Genomic DNA, 18,832 nt, shown 5'->3' with positions numbered 1-18,832 from the left:
ATTGGGCAGACACGCCATCGGGTTCTAATTGCTCACGTGAATTGTAAAGTTCCAAACTTTAGAAGTTTATACTGATTGATTTAATTAAGCAAATATTGAAAAAAATATTCTGGACAGGTCTAGAAATGGTGTGTCTTTTTTAGGAAGATCTATCAGCCTCATGAATGCTCAGTATAATGCTAATTGATGCAGATGTGGAGTCCTCTAGATATGTATTTCACGTGTTCTAAAAAATGGTTTTTAAGCAATATCTCCACATCCCCTTCAATAAAACAGCACAGCAGAATTCTTGCATCCAGTTGCAGATGGTATGTCTAGTATCATATTAATTAACTAAAATGAGCTGCATTATTAATGAAACATTCCTGGATAAACTATGTTATAACAAAACTGTGGTATAAAAGCAGCTTAGTTTGATAAAAAGGGAGTTACTTTTTTTTTGGTTTTGATCAGTAGGATTCAAGTGGAGGCAGTCAGGCCACTTATGTCCATTAAATATTGAATGGAACTGGGAATATATCTCTTCCTTGAGTCCCGAAGGAGTGACGAAGCAGGGATGAATCTTGTGGCAGAAGTTCAAAGCTGATTTGAAATCTACAGAGAAATCTTTCTCTGTTACAAACAAAATCCTGTGCTCAGTGTGAGAGACTGCAAAGTACAAGATTAAGTTTGTTCAGGGCAGCCAGGCAGATGCGGTGTGCTTTTGCTCTTTAGTTGATTCAATGTCTAAACTGACGTCTCTGAAATCTAAAATCTGTGTGGGGAGAGAAGCAAGTTCACCTTTCCCTCAGAGTTCAGCTTAGTGGGCTTCTAACATTCCACTAGAATACTGCTTAAGTATCTCTTACAATACAAAAAAAATCTTGCCGTGTAAACATGCAGCACAGCACACAGCGTAGTGTGCAACTGAATTAACAACTGATTATAAAGCAGCGTAGCAGGTGCAGAAACGGCTACAGCAGGGGTGTCCAACTCATTTTCACCGGGGGCTACATCAGCTTTGCGTTGCCTTAAAGGGCTGAATGTAATTCCGGGACTGTATGAATGTAGGAGTAGCTACTGCGCTACAGTATGGATATTCAAAAGTGGATTTATAGCACAGAAGCTGTTGCATTTCATAAAATGAAGTTTCTTCCACACATGTGCCTGAACAGCAGATGCTTTCCTGCCCTCCCCACTTGCCTTCTCTTTTCCCTTCCCTGCTCTGTTCCAGCTTTGTCCTGGTGAACAGCGTGGCCATGGAGGGCGATGGCTGCGCTCTCTGCCATACTGCAGAGGCAAAGCTTGTGGCGCTTTCTCACAAACTGAATTGCTCCCAGCAGGTAAGAGTTTATCAAAGATGTGATTAGAGCCGGCAACTCGGCTGCTGCAATGGGAATACTGATACTGCAGCAATAGTTGGGATATAACTGAGTCTCCTGCAAAAAAATCTGCTTCCAATTCATCTTGCAACTTGTTAGCAAATCATCTTTCTTCTCATCTGCATCTTCCATTTCTACTTCACTATTAACTGCATTGCTCAGTGTTAACTTCCTTGTCAGTGCTGCCAACAGAGGGTGTCATTTCCTCCCTTCCAAGGAATGGCAGAAGTTCTGTAACCCTCCTTGTGACTTAAGATACATAATAATCCCTGCATTTATATTTATGCATATTGTTCTATTTTCTAGCCTTCAGGCTATCCTATTCTTTGAGTTTTCTGATTCTGCTGGAGTTCTGTCTTGATAGTCTAGTAATGTTTTAATTGTAGTATTTTTTTCACCAAATACGCTTGCTTCTTGTCTTTCATTCCTCTTCTCTTTTGCACGGGCGGACTGACTGGGCTGGCAGTCAACCAGGAAACCAGCTCCTGGGGAAAAATTGCTGTAGTCTGACTGCCCTAAATCTCTTCTGCCTTGTTGGTGCAGTGAGATTTGGCCGTTGCTTTCTGCATTCAGGAAGAGTGCAACCTTATTTGCAGTGTATACAGCAAGGGAGAATTAAAGCATTTCCCCTTCCATCCACAGTAGAGGCTCTTAAACTCTGAGCTGATACTGCTTTTCACAAAAAAACCCAAACCACAAACAAAAAACCCCAACCCCTGAAAATGTGGTTATTGTTTCCTTCCCTTCCCCACCCCTAAGGTACACATAGGTGAAGACAATGTATGGATTGATTTTATTCACAGAAACCGAATCATTCCAACAAAAGGTGCAGTGATGTGGAAAAGCTTCCAGCCTCAGAACCCATCCTTTTACAGGTGTGTTGGGGGTGGGGTGAGGCAACACACTGACACGTTTTTAGTGTTATTTATTACTGTTGCAGAACGGCTGCGTTGTTGTCAACTGACCCTTGCTTTGAATGTCTCCCAGCATTACCCTCTCTATCGGAGCAGCGATGCTGAATGCAGCGGAGAAGATTCTGCTCCTCCAGAGGAGAAGAACATCCCCTTTAAAGAGAAGTATGATGTGCTGTCTCAAGAAGCATCACAAAAGGTTTGATTTCTTAATTATTTGACTATTGGTGGGTGGGTGGGGGGCACGAGCAGAAAGATTAGATTAAAAAATGGTGGAAATGTTAGCTGAGACAAACAGAGCACAGCTGCTCCGGCTTTAATGAGGCCTTTGAGAGGCCGCTCGTTAGAGCTGCTCCCTTGAGGCTCATCGCTGTCCTGGCCTCAGTTCTGCTGGGATTCCCAGGTACTGGCTGCAAGTCCCAGAGCTCTTGTCTGCTGCAGGGCTGCTAACTCCCGTTTGGCATTTTGTGCCTCATGTACAGTGTAATTATTGACAGACCCAGCAGAAAGCCACTACATTCCAACACTTGGAAAGCACTGCTTTTGCTGAATTAGTTACTATAAGGAAATATTCTCAGCAAACCTAATGGGCGGTATTTGTTTCCTTCTGCATAAATGTCTTCACGCGAGATTGGCAGTACAAGGTTCTCCCTTAGACAAGAAAATAGCATTGCTTTAGTAAACCCAAGGTTTTTCTCCTTGTGATGTGAACAGCGTGCTGCTGCCTTTGTTTTCTCATCTTTAGTGCCAAAAAAAGAGTTCCAGTTTTTGGGATGAGGGACAAACAGGTATCAGTAATATTATAAGAGCAATGGGTGTTTTATTGGGAAACAGAGTTCCACAAAACACTTGGTGAGAATATTGGAATTCTCAAAATTTCTTTCTGTCAGAAATAAAAAAAAAAAGGGTCTTAAGCTGCATTTTTTTCAGTTACAACTTAAATTTTGTGCATTTTGTATTCTAGCTGATGTGGTGGTTTCATCCCCGTTTGATTCTCAGTGGGCACACACATAGTGCTTGTGAAGTGCTACACGCAGGGAAAATTCCAGAAATCAGCGTCCCGTCATTCAGTTGGAGGAATAGAAACAATCCTAGTTTCATCATGGTAAGTTTTAATTGTTTTTTTTATTTTTGTCAGATAACTTTCATAAATAAATCAACATGGCAGTCAGCTATATTTTAAAACTGATTCTACCTGTAAAAACAAAAAAAATTAAAAAAAATTGCCTACCCACCCAACCCACTCAGTACACTGCATCCACTTTATAATAAAGTACATCTGTGGGAGCCACACGTTCTGTGTGGTACAAAGCAATGCTCTTAAAGATCTAATTAGTATCTGGGTACAAGCATCTACCATTTTCTTATAAAGAGGGTGCATTGTAAACTATTGACTTGTAAAAATAATCAGTATTGTGCACTGAACAGTAGAAAGAGTAGTTTGGCTTGGTTGATTTACCAGCTATGAAAACAAGACCGTATCCACCTCAAACTCTTTCGCACGGTGATCGTGGTTTTCCAACTTGTGCATTAACCGCTTCACACAGTGAAAACGTTTGTCACAGGCCAACCGTCTGCCACCTCCTTTGCCATTCACATTTGATACAGTGTGTTGGTTATGCTCTCGCAGGCAGTTCCAGTGCTCAGTATATATCCTTAGAGGTAAATCAATTAGTTCCCCAGTTCAAAAATAAAACAGAACTCCTAGAAATTGGAGCAAGAAGCAAACCCTACAATCTGTTTACGGAGCAGTCTGCGACTTGGGGGGCAAATCCTTCGTGTTATTTTTACTGCTGAGCTTAGGCCGCTTAATACACAGGTAACCCCAAACTTTTAAATTAGTTTTATGCAACTGTTAACATTTTTTGTCCAAAGTGGTTCTGTTTATTCCATATTCCTGAGAGTAGCTGCCTTCAAAATACTACAAAAATGCTCTCTGCGCACACCAGACAGCGCATCTTCACTGCAAAACAAGAGGTTGGCTAATTAAAGTTGCATCATCTTCACTACTGGTTTAAGTAAGTCAGCCTCGGTCCCTTGTAAACTTTAATTTAAACTGCAAAGTCGAGCCAAAACCCAATGAAGTTCTTTGTTGTTGATAGTTCACGTTCGTAATTTGGTTTAGCCAACGCGGTTTTTGCAGCACGTACTGGGTAGGAGGAGGGTCTGCGGGGAGGAAGGGGCACATTCCTAACACCTAACTTTAGCCTGGGAAGGCTCCTCCCTGGTGGATTTGCAGCAGCTAAAGTCAGGCTTCTCTTGAAGGCAGATCGGATGAGGAGCCCGGCTCTCTGCTCAGGCTAGGTGGAACAGAGGGAAGGGTTGGCCTCTGGGCTAATGTTGGCCTGGTGAATAGTCCAGTTAGTGCCCAGCACCGCAAGGAACGGACTCTTCAGCCCCCTGGAGAAGGCACTGGTACTGGGAAACTGGCCCCAACCCTCGCCACCCAACACAGAACTTAGAAGTTGGAGATCTGGCAGCTGCGGTGTTTACTCCTGATTCAGAACCCACTGTAACAGCAAAGTGACAGTCTTCATTTCTTTTCCAGGGCAGCATAACACCAACCGACTTCTCCCTCCAAAAATGCTTCCTTCCGTATGAGAGCAGAGTCTTTACTATCTACTGGGCAGCAGGTGCTCTGCTTGTAATCCTGGTACTAGCTCGTTTTCAGCTTCTCACTCCACCATTTTATTTTGCTCAGCGTTTAATCAGTAAGCATAAAGCAGTATGAAGAGCCAGACATCTGCATTCAGTCACTGAAATACCAAAGCTGAGAACAGTCAAACATCAGACTATATTCATGCCAGCAAATGACCTAATTTGATTGCTAGTCTGAAGGCAGGTTGCATTTACACATACCATAGAAGTCCTATACAGCTGATATGACTACTACAGGATAAATAATTAACTGAAATGAACGTTCCATGCTGTACAAAAATACTGTATTCTACAATCAAATGAGTCCTTTTCCTGCTATAATTTTTGTATCAAATATGTATATTAAAAGTGTAACTGTACATTATGTAAATCCTATAGCCTCATCACTTCTCTGCACTAGTGTCTTACCCCTGGTGGAGGCTCAGTCCTGCAAACTGGAAAGGTTTCTCTGTTTTATTGCTGCATGGCCCTTCTCATGTCGTACTCTCTTTGTTAGGGTCAGGCAGAAACTACAAACAGCACTGAGAGATGTGGATTTCCATAACCTTTTTAGGATGTTAGATGTAAGGGACTGTGGTTTGGGACAAGAAATCTTCCAGTTCCTGATGGATTAAATTGTTAGCTGACTACGATTTGCAGTTATTGTCTAGCAGACAACAACGGGAAGAAGCTTGTGGATCCAGTTTGCTGATACACACTTGAAACCTGCTAAAAAAAATTAGGGTGACACCTCAAGCTGCTATTTTTAAAAAGATGTGCTATGATGAGCTTAAAAAAAAAGAGGGCCCTGTTGCATCCCAGAGATCTGTGTGGTGAGGGGCCCTCCGGTTGCCGATCTTCTGCAAGAAGGAAGGTGAAATACAGCTGCAGTAACATTATCCTACACCTTGGCCCTCAGGCTACGGACAGACAGGGACAGGAACCCACGTTACTTTAGATGCCGGCAGGGCCACCAAGTTCCTTTCGCTTCTTGTAGAGTCACATTTTGAACTGCACGAGCTCCTCCGTGGGGAGGCCGAGTCCCCGGCCTGGGTGTCAGCGCGGAGAACGCACAAAATCTGAGCTCAGCGTCTTGTCCTGCTGTGTGCCAGGGAAGAGGTGACAAACCTACAGCTCCTCCCCACCTGCCCCAGCAAAACCAGAGGGGCTGTTTCACACCAGGACCAGTTTTCCTGCTGACATTCCTGCACAGGCTGGGAGCTCCAACCTAAACTCCTGGGCGGGGGGTTGTTTTCAAAGAAAAGACGTCTCTTGGTATTCGCTCTACTACTTTCTTTGGCATGGGAATATTTGTATTTGGGCATTTTGTTTAGTACTAGCTTATTCCACCCAGCCTTTCACTTTCTGGGAAATGTCCGATAGTTACATTGACCATACAGATATCGAAGTATTCGCATTTCTGAGAAGGGGAAATGGTCTTATTAACAGTATCTAAAATGGGCTTGTTTTTCATCAAATAGAAACAGGTTCTGAATTTGGCTGTAGCCTGAATTTAAAAATCTGAGAGATCGGGGTCTGTAACTAATAACAATGCTTACAGTAAAAAGTGAATCAAACCTGCAGCTTTATATGCCAGTGTGGGCAATGTGTTAGCTCTTAGTATCTCCCTCAATTTAAAATGAAGTGGGGGAATGGTCCGAAGTGTGGTCAAACACTCTATAAAGTAATGTAGTCTAACACTTCTCTAGGTTTCTGTTATTGCAACTGTAATTTTAGACATTTGTACAGGTTATCTTGGACACAGGAAAAGTATATAGTCACAGACATAAAACACCTATGTATAAAATATAAAGCAGTGTTATAGTTACTAAAAAGGACATGCCTTATTGCTACAGCAATTCTTGCTTTTTATATATTGTACTGTACCACAACTTGTTTTGAGAATGTCATTTGCATAAATTATTCAAGTTTGAGAAATATTCACACATTTTGATTCTACAATATTTAAAATAAAACCATTTTCTAATGTGTCTCTTTATTAAAAGAGAAATAAAAATGTCATCTTGTAATTCTCTTAGGCCAGACACAAGGGTTTATACACCTTTTTTTTTTCTTCTTTCTCGCTATTTACTTGCACAATGAAAGCCACTGTTGGTACAAAGATTGAAGAGCTCTATATAATGGTGCTTTTACACATTCACAATTGGTCTGTGCAATTGTGAAGTTCTATGAATGACCAAAGAATTACCCAACATATTTTCTAAATATAAAGGAAAAAAAATCAAAATCCTTGGTTCCCATTAAAACAACACCAGGTTGCAATTTGGACACTCGAATGAATTCCAATGTTTTAAAGCTGAGACTTCGAAAGAGAAAGGCATGTTTGCTGCAACATCCGGTGACTGTAATACCTTACTTGGAAAGGTAAGTGGTTAATTTGCATAATTTATAATTTTTATACTAAAGAGCATTTTTATATAAACCAGAAAAAAACCCCTAAACTCTACAGATAAAGTTCTTACCTCCAGTCACTGCTGCAGGTAAGGTTGACATCAAGCTGTACAGCGCAATCAAAAACATACTTACATCTTAGCTCATTTTACAGGTACAGCCATAATCAAGGCACAAAGATCTTCTACAAGTATTTTTCTTCAATAAAGTTGTACAAAATAATATTACATTTTACAGTCTGTACAATATAATAAACCAGCAGTAAAACAAAAAAAAATATATATATAGGGAGAGGACTGTTGTCCAAGAATGATCAGAACTAAAAGGATCATTTGTGGACAGCACAAATAACGTAAGTGAGGGTGGTAAATTTTCTGCCCAGATGCAACAGGCTGAAAAGTAGCTGTAATTCAAATGCCTGAGGTGTGCAGAGACACTTCGCTCCAAAACCCCAGAAAAAAATTGCTTTGTCTTCACTATTCCTCTCATTATCTACTCTACTTCCTGTGCCAGTAACGGCTTAAAAGAGGAGGTCACTTCATCAGCGGACCTGCAACTCAGAAATGCTAAAAACTGTGACAGAGTAATAAATATTGTGGTGCTGCTACATTGTGTGTCTACTTCCTCAACAGTATTTAATAACCTGATACAAAGTGCATTAATCTTTTTTTTTCCTCACCCATCAAGTACTCTTCAATGTCATGATAAAAAGGAAACCCACACAGAGGGACAGGTATGACTTTAGTGTCATCCAGCTGACATACCAGTTTGAACTGACGCTTACCCGCTGGAAAAAATATTTAGCAGGTCGCGTTCAGTTTAAAAAACACAAAACCTAAGGGAACAGAGGTAGCCGAAGGGCTTAGTGGAATGACGAAGAAGTGGCATGTCAAAATAAAGCACAGAAATAGTCCCAAAAAAGCATGAAGGAAAACAAAAAAACAACCCAAACTTGCTTCAAATCAGCTTTAAGGTTAAATAATTAAAGTAAACCAAGTGAAGAGACTGACATTTCTATAGTATATTCCTCCACCCTGTGTGGGGTAGTATCAAGAGAAAGAGTAAGGAGCAAAGACTTTAAAACCACAGGTTCCACGGTGATCCCCCTCACAAGAGTTCGTACTGGCGGAGGTGCATCCTTTGAATGATGTCCCGACAGTCGTTGAACACCCGGCGGATATTTTCTGTGTCCACTGCACACGTAAAGTGTGGGTAGCAGTAATGCCTGCCGTCCCCGCTCGCCGTGCTTATCCTCTGTGGAAACAGGGAGAAACACAGAAAGAGAAAGGGTCAGGCGCCCTGCTGTGGGAACTTCCACCTCTCAGGGACCAAGAAACATGGGAAATTTTGTATAGACATGGTTAAAAATAAATAGAAAAAGAAGGAAGGTCTGTGGGCTGGTCCAACACTAATCACAGATTTGAAACAAAGATCACAGAATCACAGAATGTTAGGGATTGGAAGGGACCTCAAAAGATCATCCAGTCCAACCCCCCTGCCGGAGCAGGAACACCTAGATGAGGTTACACAGGAAGGTGTCCAGGCGGGTTTTGAATGTCTCCAGAGAAGGAGACTCCACAACCTCCCTGGGCAGCCTGTTCCAGTGTTCTGTCATCCTCACTGAGAAGAAGTTTCTTCTCAAATTTAAAAGGAAAACACAAAGAAAAATATTATGATGTCCATACATTACTACTTTGTCAGAGCCACTGACACCATGTGCACGAGTTACTACATCGTCCGCACATCCCTGTGCCGCTGGCGGGTGCTGCTGACCGCACTGCAGCCTGCCGCACATCCCTCCCAGGATACGTTTTTTTCTTCTTCTTCTTTTTTGGTGCCATCATGTGGCAAATTGCCGAACTCTTGTTTCGAGTCGGCAACACAAAACTGAAAACCTCCCAGCTGCGCAGGTGGCAGCGGCGGAGAACAGCAGCCAGTGGCTCTGCTGCTCCAGTGTCCTCTGTGCAGCCATTCAGCCAGGCAAGGGCTTGCTATTGCCACTGAGACCAGAACACAGTGGAATTATCACTAGAGTGGACGGGTTCCCACGGAATAATAACATATGCACAAATCCTGCAAACATCAGGCCACATGAGGCTACTCCACAACTTTTTAGGTTGCTAACTTGAGCTCCAGCATCACTTCACCTGTGGTTATCTTAAAAATTCCCCAAGATTTAAAATAAAAAAAAAAAAAAAATTAAAAAAAAAATATATATATAAACCCAACAACTCAATTTTGTATTATTGTAGGACTGATAAATACAAAACCATTCTAGATCATTATCTTGAAGGATATATGTATGTGGAACGTCATGAAATCAGAAGGTCAGTTCTTGGGTAATAGTTTTTATAAGTATTTTCCGAATTTTATTACAAATTATGGTGGCTAAACAACAAAATACAATGTTTTCTCTCCCTCTGGCCACACTGTTTATTTTTAACATAGCAAATTATTTTACATATACGACTTACCTGCAGGTACAGCTATGCAAAACTATAGACATTTACAAGCCATGATTTATGGAATTAGATCAACAAGAAACTGCAGACTTTCGCAGATAATTTAGTTAACATTAGATATTCAACACTAATTAAACAGGGGACATTCCATGTGCATGCTAACAATTATTTTCTGCTTACTAAGCTACACTGAATGCCTAGTTCAAGGCTTATACCCTGATGAAAAATATTGATTTAATAACATACTCAATTGTTGATTAAGTTGTTCGGACCACATTTGAAGCACAAACTACACACAGCAATAATGAGGTAAAAAGACAAAGTTTTACAAATTACTGCAGCGGAGGCAAGATGCTGAAACTCAGATAAAATATAGATTGTATTGTCTACCTGCAAAATCTCCCAGAAGGGCTTGGGGAGATCTTTGTTGTCTTGCAAAGTCTGGGGGAAGTCAGACCCTTAGGAACCCAAAGGCTGAAAGGACAGGTCTGTGCGTGGACATTAAAGATGATACTAATTTAAAACAGTAAAAAAATATGCAGTGGTGTTTCTGTTTTGGATACAACAGCTGCTTTACTTTTGTTTTTTTCTGCAGATCTATAAAACAGTGCTATAATGCAGCAAGGAGAGACCATCCTACTGACCCACTGTTCAATCTTTTTCTTGTGTTTTGGTAAAAAAAAAAAAGGTGTTCTTTCACTAAGTGTTCACTTGTTTATCACGCACTGACTCCACTAATATCTACAGCAGTAAGCTGCTCACAATGTTCTGGTGACACCTAGTTCCATATAAAGCATATCAAAAAATGTATTTTCAAAACGTTAGGTTTTTGTTTGGTGGGTTTTTTTTTTGATCCCCTGACAGCGCTACAGTTCTCTCATTTTAAGATAAACACACTATTTTCAACGCTACTCAAAACTCATTTTGAACAGTAGTGTGTTACTTAGCACCAGTTCACAGAGGAAAAAAGAAATATCCCTTGGGACAGCAACGAAAGAACATTTACTTTAACACAAGCGTGATTATTTAATACCACATCCCTGTACTGTGGGGATCAGCACGACAGTTTTCAGCCAAATGCACAATTTGGGGAAGCCTGGTCTGTGTGTTTGAACAGCAGCTACTTCGCTTCCCACATTCAGATGTTTTTAAACCCCAGGATGGACCAGAGGGGCTGTGCCACTGTTTTAACAGGGGTCACTGATACACTGGGGATGTATTAAAACAGAACACCAGCAGCTGGAGAGCCCTGCGGACGAAACAGCAAAATGGGGCTGGGGGGTGAGCTAAACAAGGAGCACACGGGCATGGCGCCTCCGTGGAGAGCCCAAGAGGAGAAAGGACATGGCCCAGCAGAAGGAAAGAGGATTTCCTACAAGATACGTCCTGCCAGCCCTCACACACCGCTCCCCCCATTAAAAACCAGTGGTACCCAGCAACCAGGCCTGCCAGCCCGGTCACCAGCAGCCACAGGTCCCCACACTGGTCCTGAAATCAGGAGCTGATGTATTTTGACCTCCTAATACTCGTATACTACCGTGTAGCAAGTTATTGGAAATGTGTTTATATTTAACCTCCTTCTAAAATTCTTCGAATCACAAGCTTTAAATTTGCCAGTACCAGTACCAAATTTCTCCGAATTGTGTCTGAAAACATAACAGAGTGGAACAAGGAAAAGGTGAAAAATGAAGAGGCTTGGAAAGAAACATATAAAACAAAACCAAGAAGGCTGTAGGTAGAAAATATACACCTTTTCTTCCTTGCACCTGGCTCAGGACATTGGACCCTTCCCCAGTCTGTAAGCTATTTCCCGTCTCCGCCTCTCCAAAACCTCAGCCTTCTATGCCTGACCCCACAAAACTGGAAGATATTGTTTCCACTTGTCCTTTGCAGCCCTTGCCCTCCCAATGGGGCCCATGGATGGCCTCCATTGCTTGGGGCACAGGCAGATTGTTCAGACCATTTGTGGGAGCAGAAACATCTTGCTTGCGAGACTTTAATCTTTTGGGCTATTTGAAAAGAAAGTGAGTGTTCAAATGAGTATGTCCCCCTGTTTGTTTACGCTGAAAAACCAAGCACAAACCCAGGAAACAGACACATAAACTTGCTTATCATAGAATCACAGAATAGTTTGGGTTGGAAGGGGCCTTCCAAGGTCATCTAGTCCAGCCCCCTGCAATGAGCAGGGACATCTTCAACTAGATCAGGTTGCTCAGAGTCCCGTCCAGCCTGGCCTGGAATGTCTCCAGGGACATCTACCACCTCTCTGGGCAACCTGGGCCAGTGTTTCACCACCCTCACTGTAAAAAATTTCTTCCTCATGTCTAACCTGAATGTCCCCTCCTTTCGTTTAAAACCATTACACCTTGTCCTACTGCAATAGGCCCTGCCGTTGGGGGTTGGCCCAATGCAGGTGCAGGACTTTGCACTTGGCCTTGTTGAACCTCATGAGGTTCACATGGGCACAGTTCTGCCAGGCCTGTGGTGATTGTGGGGAGAGGGGGGAAAGCTGTTTCAGCTCCATACCCAAGCCCCAGGGACGGCTGGTGGGTGCTGTCCCCACCCCAAAGGCTTCTCCCTGCGGCAAAGGGCCTGTGTAGCCACATTGTGGTTTCTTCTCTGGTTGCCCCTACCTGCTTCATTTGTGGCCACTTTATATAACACCAGTGAGTCACTGCAGGTAAGGACCTCACCCCTGAGTTTAGGGGTTTGTTTGTTTGTTTTTAAATAATGAAAATAGATAAAGGTGGGGAGTTTCACCCTAGTTTCCCCGTAATTTGGTTCTCTTGGACCTTCCTTCCAAACTGGACACCTTCATCTGCTTCATAGCATTTCAGCATTACTGCAAGAGAGATTTGGCTTGGAGCAGGCCTTTTTTGGTAACTCTTATGCTAACACCGTGCAAGCTGACATTTTTCCTCGTAAGCTGGAAGGTTAAGGTGGTGAATGGAAATCCCTGAAGTGTGAATACAGTTAATTGCTTCTTTCTTCCTTGTTGCATCAGCAGCTGTAAATCCTAACAATACTCCTAAATGCGGAACGACTTTAAAATTCTTAATTGTAACTATTGAACTTGTTCTCTCAAACACCCCCAGACAGTTTCTACCAGATACAGAGAGCACTGAGCTTTGCTTCTGGACTCCGTTACTGCTCCGCACTTTGGAGGAAACCTTAATTACAAGAATAACTCCAACCAGACAAGGAAACTTTCTTATGCTTCCTCAGAAGGGTCATGACTCCAGCCCTAGGGTGCGGCAAACCTCTTTAACTGCTGCAACAAATCTTACTTAAGGACAAAATCTGCTTTTTTGTTCACTCCCTCTTGCCAGCTGACCACGGCCAAAGCCCTTGGAAAAATGCAGGATAAAAAAATGCACCTATTTACTTAAACACGGACTGGACTGATACACAAAACAAACATTCAAGGCAACAACCAGTAGTATCTTATTGGTAGACAACCACAGAAAACACAGCTAATCAGCAATGGAAATAGTGCCTGGCATCGCCCCACTGTGCAGAGAGCACAAAAACATGCACGCGGTGGGGAAGGTTGTGCAAGATGGGTGGCTGAAGAAAATTAGGGAATTGTCAGATGTTCTCCTCTCTTTCTAGCTTTCTGCAAAAATCCATCAGTTTTCCCTAAATAAGATATGCCATCTGCCAGTATTTCCTATGACAGAATCACGTAAGATCAAAGTTACTCACTAAAAACTCATCCCGGATGAAGAACTTGGCTCTTGTGACTTTTGGGTCTTCTCCTGCATCTGGTGTTGCTGTTCAATTAAAAATAAATGACATCAGAAAAATGAAAAGCAAACAATCACCCACTTAGCATAGCAAAAGACTGAACAAGGAAGAAGCAGTTCTTTGATACAGCAATTAAAATACTAAATATCCACAGTAGATTCCCAATAGGTAATTCTAAGATAGAAAGGTACTGTAAAGTCAGAAATGAACTTCCATGTCTTTAACATCATTTATGGACCTGAAAATTGCTGAAATCATTGCAACAATGTAATTGGTCACACCATGAAGAGGCTAAATCACATTCACAAGTTTGTTCACACAGATATAAAACAAGTGGGAGTTAGGGTCTAGCTTTTATCAGAAAATATGACTAGAAAAAGCAGCAGAGCTGTTCGGTTTCTGCAGCACAACAGCATCTCTTGAATGAAACTTCCGCAGGCAGGAATTTGGGTTTTTAAATGGTTAGTCCAAGATTACACTTGAAAAAAAATGATGGCATCAAAAGGTCTTTATATGTATGTGTATATATATATATAATTATCAGGCCTCAAGTCAGCAGAGTACTTAAATATACTGCCCATCAAGGGGCCTTAGATCAAATTCCTGTTGAGCCGGAGACTCACTGGTCAGTACTGTTCATCAGCAGATGAAGTGATCTCTATCTAGGCCATGTAACAACTATATTTACTGTAAGTGTAAAAAACTAATACAGTGAAGAGATAACCTATTCATATCCTTTCAATGTGATTTCTCCTCATCTAACATACCAAATCAGAAGATTATAAATGTAATGTGGAAAAGAGCAGAATTTATCAGAACATGGAAACATATTTTTTACTCTTATGTACAGCACTAGGGGTAAACATAGGGCAGCAGCACAATCAGCAGCATTTTGGGAATTCAGTGCTGCTGTCCTTAAATAATGTCAGCCGAAATTACAGAATAAATGAACAACTACAGTTTCAAAATAAAGAGCTGTTTCATGTGTGAGTATTCTAGATCACTCTGATACTCGCTGCGAAATCCCACAGAGAAACACCAAAAGCTACTTTATGCTGACAACTGGCCTACTACAAAAAAAGTTGAAAATTTACACAAACTTGGCGTATCTGGTGTATGTTTGGGAGAGGGAAATCTGTTGATGGCAACCCAAGATTTCTTCTGAAAGCCCTTAGCACTGTAAAACCAGTGCTAGACTGCCTCAGGTTTCAGGACAGTTCATTTATCCCCTCCACTCGAAACTCAGCGTGGCACTCCTGAAATTCCATATCTGAGTGACAGCTGAAAATAGCTTATTACCATCTTCACTTTTATAACCTTGGCTGCTGTTTATGGCCAGCAGAGAACAAAAGCCTTTTCTGACAGGTGGCTGCAAGCACCACGCCAGGGCCATCACTTGGGTATGGCAGAGGCGAGTGGTCAGAAAGTGGAAATTTTACCACTTTCGCTAGACACACACCTGAGACATTTGGAAGCCTTCTGCCTGGTATAAAACTGGCATAGTGCCAGAGTTTACTTATGCAACACTTTAATGCAGTGCAGGAATTATTGTGCTTCTTGAAATGATAAGAAACTAAAGCCATGCTCTGTCGTCACAGCTCTCTTTGTACTTTATGTGGTTTTCCTCCACTCAGGTTCCCTTGCTGGTCTGCTGGGTTTCCCACCTGTGTTTGCAAAGGCTGAAGTTTACAGCGTTGGAGGATGCAGGACGGCTGCAAAGTAAGTCTAACAAATCCCTAATGAAGTTCAGCATCGTGGAAGGCATAGGCAGAAGCATCTGGCAGGGGACAGACCTGCCCCAGCAGCTTTGCTTCCCTGGGACTGTTGAGCTGCTCCAAAGCAGGAGAAGGCAGGGGCTCTGCAGTCAGTCCCCCCCAGTCCCCCTGCAACCCCACAGCAGCCAGAGCCCCTTCAGACCCTGCCCACGCTGGGACACCTCTGAGCTACATGCTCCTCACCTGACCAACAGCTCGTGATAAGGAACAGTGCATGACTGTGAATTTGTGTGTGTGCGATAGAGACAGAGAGAGGCACAGAGATGCCAGTGGGTTCAGTCCCTGCGTGGTGAGAAACCTTACCATCCTCAGGTACAGTGTAATGCGCATATTCGGGAAAGTAATCTTCGATTTTTGATTTCCCTGCCAAGACTTTTTCAGCCAGCATGTCCTGTTTATTCAAGAACAAAATGATAGAAATGGTCCGTAACCACCTGTCGAAAACAAACCAAATGTTTGTGTTATCTTTGACACGTTCATCAGGGAAAACATATCACTTCAACAGAAAATTCACTGGCTATCCCTGCGTGGACAGAGAGTGAAGTAGTGTTGAACATGCTTCAACAGAAAAAAAATGATGATCTAAATTAGCTTTGATTGGGTTGCACCTGTGCTGGTGGGTATATTTACAGGATCTGTAAATACATTTATAAAAACTACAGTAGATATTTCTGAAGGGAGAAGTTTTTAAATACTGCTTTCTAAATTATCCTTTTGATATTGAGTTGGGAAAATTATGACATTTCCTAAAAGTACCATCGTCCGAAACCAGAGATTACTGTCTACTTTAGTTTTGCTGAAGCAAGAGAAAAAGACTGGAAAGCTGCTTTCCCCTCAGACTGCTCTGTCTTAATTAATAGTTCATCCACACACACAGCTCGTCTTTGAGGGTGGCCTGTATGACACTTGATGAATCAAAAGAAAATAATCTCTCTTTTTCCCCAATTAGTACCTAGCTACCACTGAGATCATGTGCCTTTGGGGACCTCCACTTAACGTTTTTTCTCACTCTGCCTTCAATCACCTCAGAGCATCCTGATAGGTATGTGCTGGAAACTTCATTACTTTGTGTATTGTTTGTACTTATTGTCTATTAGGAACACACTCAGATTGCAATTTGGTTACATATCTACAACTTACATGCACTTTGACAGAACTGCAATTTAACAGCAGTTACGATCTGAAATATCATCCCACAAGCAGAGAAACTGTGTGCTATCGGAGACAGGTCTTATGAGAGTGGCTGCCCACATCGGTATCGAGCACAGCACCAGCCGGTGAATCAATGGCAATGCCGACAGCCGCTGCCTCTGCCGCTGTGTTCCAGGAGATCAAATGTAACTTGGAGGATGTTCTTGGTCAAGCAGCACCGTGATGCCAGGAAGGGGCCTCTCCTGCTTCCTTGGTGGCAGCTGGCACGGGGAGCTTGTCCTTCCCAAGTTGTCCCCATACCCTGTGCTGTTTTGGCAGCAGCCCTGTACACCTAGGCCACAGTCCCTACCACGACCACCACTGCGGGGGCACCCTGTGACCTGGCCCTACCTGGACATTTTCTGAATCATAGAATCACAGAATAGTTTGGGTTGGAAGGGACATCTAGTCCAACCTCCCTGCCATGAGCAGGGACATCTTCAACTAGATCAGGTTGCTCAGAGCCCCGTCCAGCCTGGCCTGGAATGTCTCCAGGGATGGGGCATCTACCACCTCTCTGGGCAACCTGGGACAGTGTTTCACCATCCACATTGAAAACAAATTTCTTCCTCATGTCTAGCCGGAATCTCCTCTCTTCTAGTTTAAAACCATTACCCATTGTCCTGTCATAACAGGTCCTGCTAAAAAGTCTGTGCCCATCTTTCTTATAGGCCCCTTTTAAGTACTGGAAGGCTGCAATAAGGTCTCCTTGGAGCCTTCTCTTCTCTAGGCCAAACAAGCAACCTGAGCATTCCGTAAGGGGAGTCCTGTCTTGTAAGGAGTTGAACTGTAGCTAAACTGGGGAGGGTGGGTGGGAAATGAGGCATGTCTTACCTATTATTCCAGATACTTTTGAAAAGGTCCAGGGATTCCCGTAGTCTATTTGTGTTATTGTCTTCCCTTATTACCATGTTGTAGCTGCTGCAAGCCACAACGAAGATGATAGCCGTGACATCTGGGCAGAACACACAAAAGAGAGAAAGGAGAGAGCAAAGAACATCTCCGTTATCCCAGCACATGCTCCTTGGGGTAATAGTGCCATTACTCCCCAGACTGCCAAAAATACCCAAAGAAAATATCTGTAACACTAGACTCCTGTATTAGTGACACACCATGTATGAATATGAATACTAAGCTGCTCCCACTTCAGAAAATAAGTTCAAAATAAAATGTAGAATATTTTTACTTACCATTAAAGCACTGGATCCATTTTCTTCTCTCATCTCTCTGGCCACCTACATCAAACATGCTGTTAAAAAGCCATAGGATGTTATATCACTTATGTGCAATAGGAAAGTCACACGAAGCATGCAGCACGAGGGTTCGGTTTAAAAATCTGACAGCGCCAAGGACAGCAGCAGTAAAATACCACCCAAAGGGGAGAGAGATCTGCTGATGCTGTGCTGCATGTCAGAGAGCTGCACAGCTCCACCTGCCAGGAGGAGGCTATGGAACCCCTAAAATGAGAAATACACTCTTTCCAGGGCAAGTGTCTCAGTCACAGACAACCCCACAATAGAGCATCACTAATACACATAACTAATATCAGCTCTTTTTACAAAATATGAGGCATTTTTGTAGGATCTATGGAAAGAGAGCTAAAAAACCAAACCAAACCAAACAAAAAACCCCGCACCCAGCTCCCACCATAAACCTACTATACCAAGCATACATGAGCACAGATGTCTGAACTAAGCTGTTAAAAATTAGTATGATACTAATAAATTATTACTAATAGACTTACTGGAAATTTACTTTATCTACTTGAAATCTTGTTTCAAAAATCCCTGATGTCAACACTCTGCATCTTAATAGGTCCTGGAAATGAGAACACAGCAGCTGATTAGCAAAGTTTTTTTCTAACCACATTTTGTTTTTAAAAGCATGGAATATTATTTTCCATGAAAAGTCTTAAATGTTCCATTTAATTAAAGTTCAATGAGACTTGCTGTAAGCCTATATTTGTCCATACTGACACAGTGGATATACACAAACATTATATCTGTATGTGGCTTTTGCACTCTTGGAAAGTAGGAAACCATATACACGTTCTCCTTAGTGCACAGTGAAACCTGTTATTGATGGTCACGTAATTTTGTATGTGATGTGGATAATGAATTCTGAAGTTACATAGAACTAAGAAAGACATGTTATTCATGTTGTAAAGTCAAGTATTCAAATGTTAGAGAACTCCAGATTTACAGTTGCCCAGGCAACCTTAATTCTGCCCTCTTTTGTACTGAATGAGACAGGAATCCTATTGAAATAATAGCTTGTGACTGAGTAATTAAAGCTCTGTTACAGAACACAGGGGAACAGAATTTAGGTTGTACATA

General features: G+C 42.2%; 2 protein-coding genes across 4 annotated transcripts in view; one reads left to right on the top strand and one right to left on the bottom strand.

Annotated features, from left to right (window-relative positions):
• MPPE1 (metallophosphoesterase 1) overlaps positions 1-6,900 on the top strand; it is a 33,519-nt gene extending 26,619 nt beyond the window's left edge. For both annotated transcript variants that reach the window (XM_082044919.1, XM_082044920.1), the window contains exons 6-10: positions 1,214-1,322; positions 2,165-2,236; positions 2,349-2,471; positions 3,237-3,377; positions 4,821-6,900. In XM_082044919.1, the coding sequence (XP_081901045.1) occupies positions 1,214-1,322; positions 2,165-2,236; positions 2,349-2,471; positions 3,237-3,377; positions 4,821-5,003 (628 nt within the window). In that variant the 3' untranslated portion in view covers positions 5,004-6,900. The remainder of the gene's footprint in view (positions 1-1,213; positions 1,323-2,164; positions 2,237-2,348; positions 2,472-3,236; positions 3,378-4,820) is intronic.
• Positions 6,901-7,048: 148 nt separating this feature from the next.
• GNAL (G protein subunit alpha L) overlaps positions 7,049-18,832 on the bottom strand; it is a 194,910-nt gene continuing 183,126 nt past the window's right edge. For both annotated transcript variants that reach the window (XM_082044917.1, XM_082044918.1), the window contains exons 7-12: positions 18,241-18,314; positions 17,687-17,745; positions 17,331-17,451; positions 15,609-15,739; positions 13,489-13,556; positions 7,049-8,575 (exon numbers count right to left, since the gene is read on the bottom strand). In XM_082044917.1, coding sequence (XP_081901043.1) covers positions 8,429-8,575; positions 13,489-13,556; positions 15,609-15,739; positions 17,331-17,451; positions 17,687-17,745; positions 18,241-18,314 — 600 coding nt within the window. In that variant the 3' untranslated portion in view covers positions 7,049-8,428. The remainder of the gene's footprint in view (positions 8,576-13,488; positions 13,557-15,608; positions 15,740-17,330; positions 17,452-17,686; positions 17,746-18,240; positions 18,315-18,832) is intronic.

This window comes from Streptopelia decaocto (genome assembly GCF_964273445.1).
Source record: "Streptopelia decaocto genome assembly, chromosome: 2".
Taxonomy (NCBI): domain Eukaryota; kingdom Metazoa; phylum Chordata; class Aves; order Columbiformes; family Columbidae; genus Streptopelia; species Streptopelia decaocto.
Note: the sequence above shows the minus strand (reverse complement) of the source record. Positions and strands in the feature narration are given on the sequence as shown.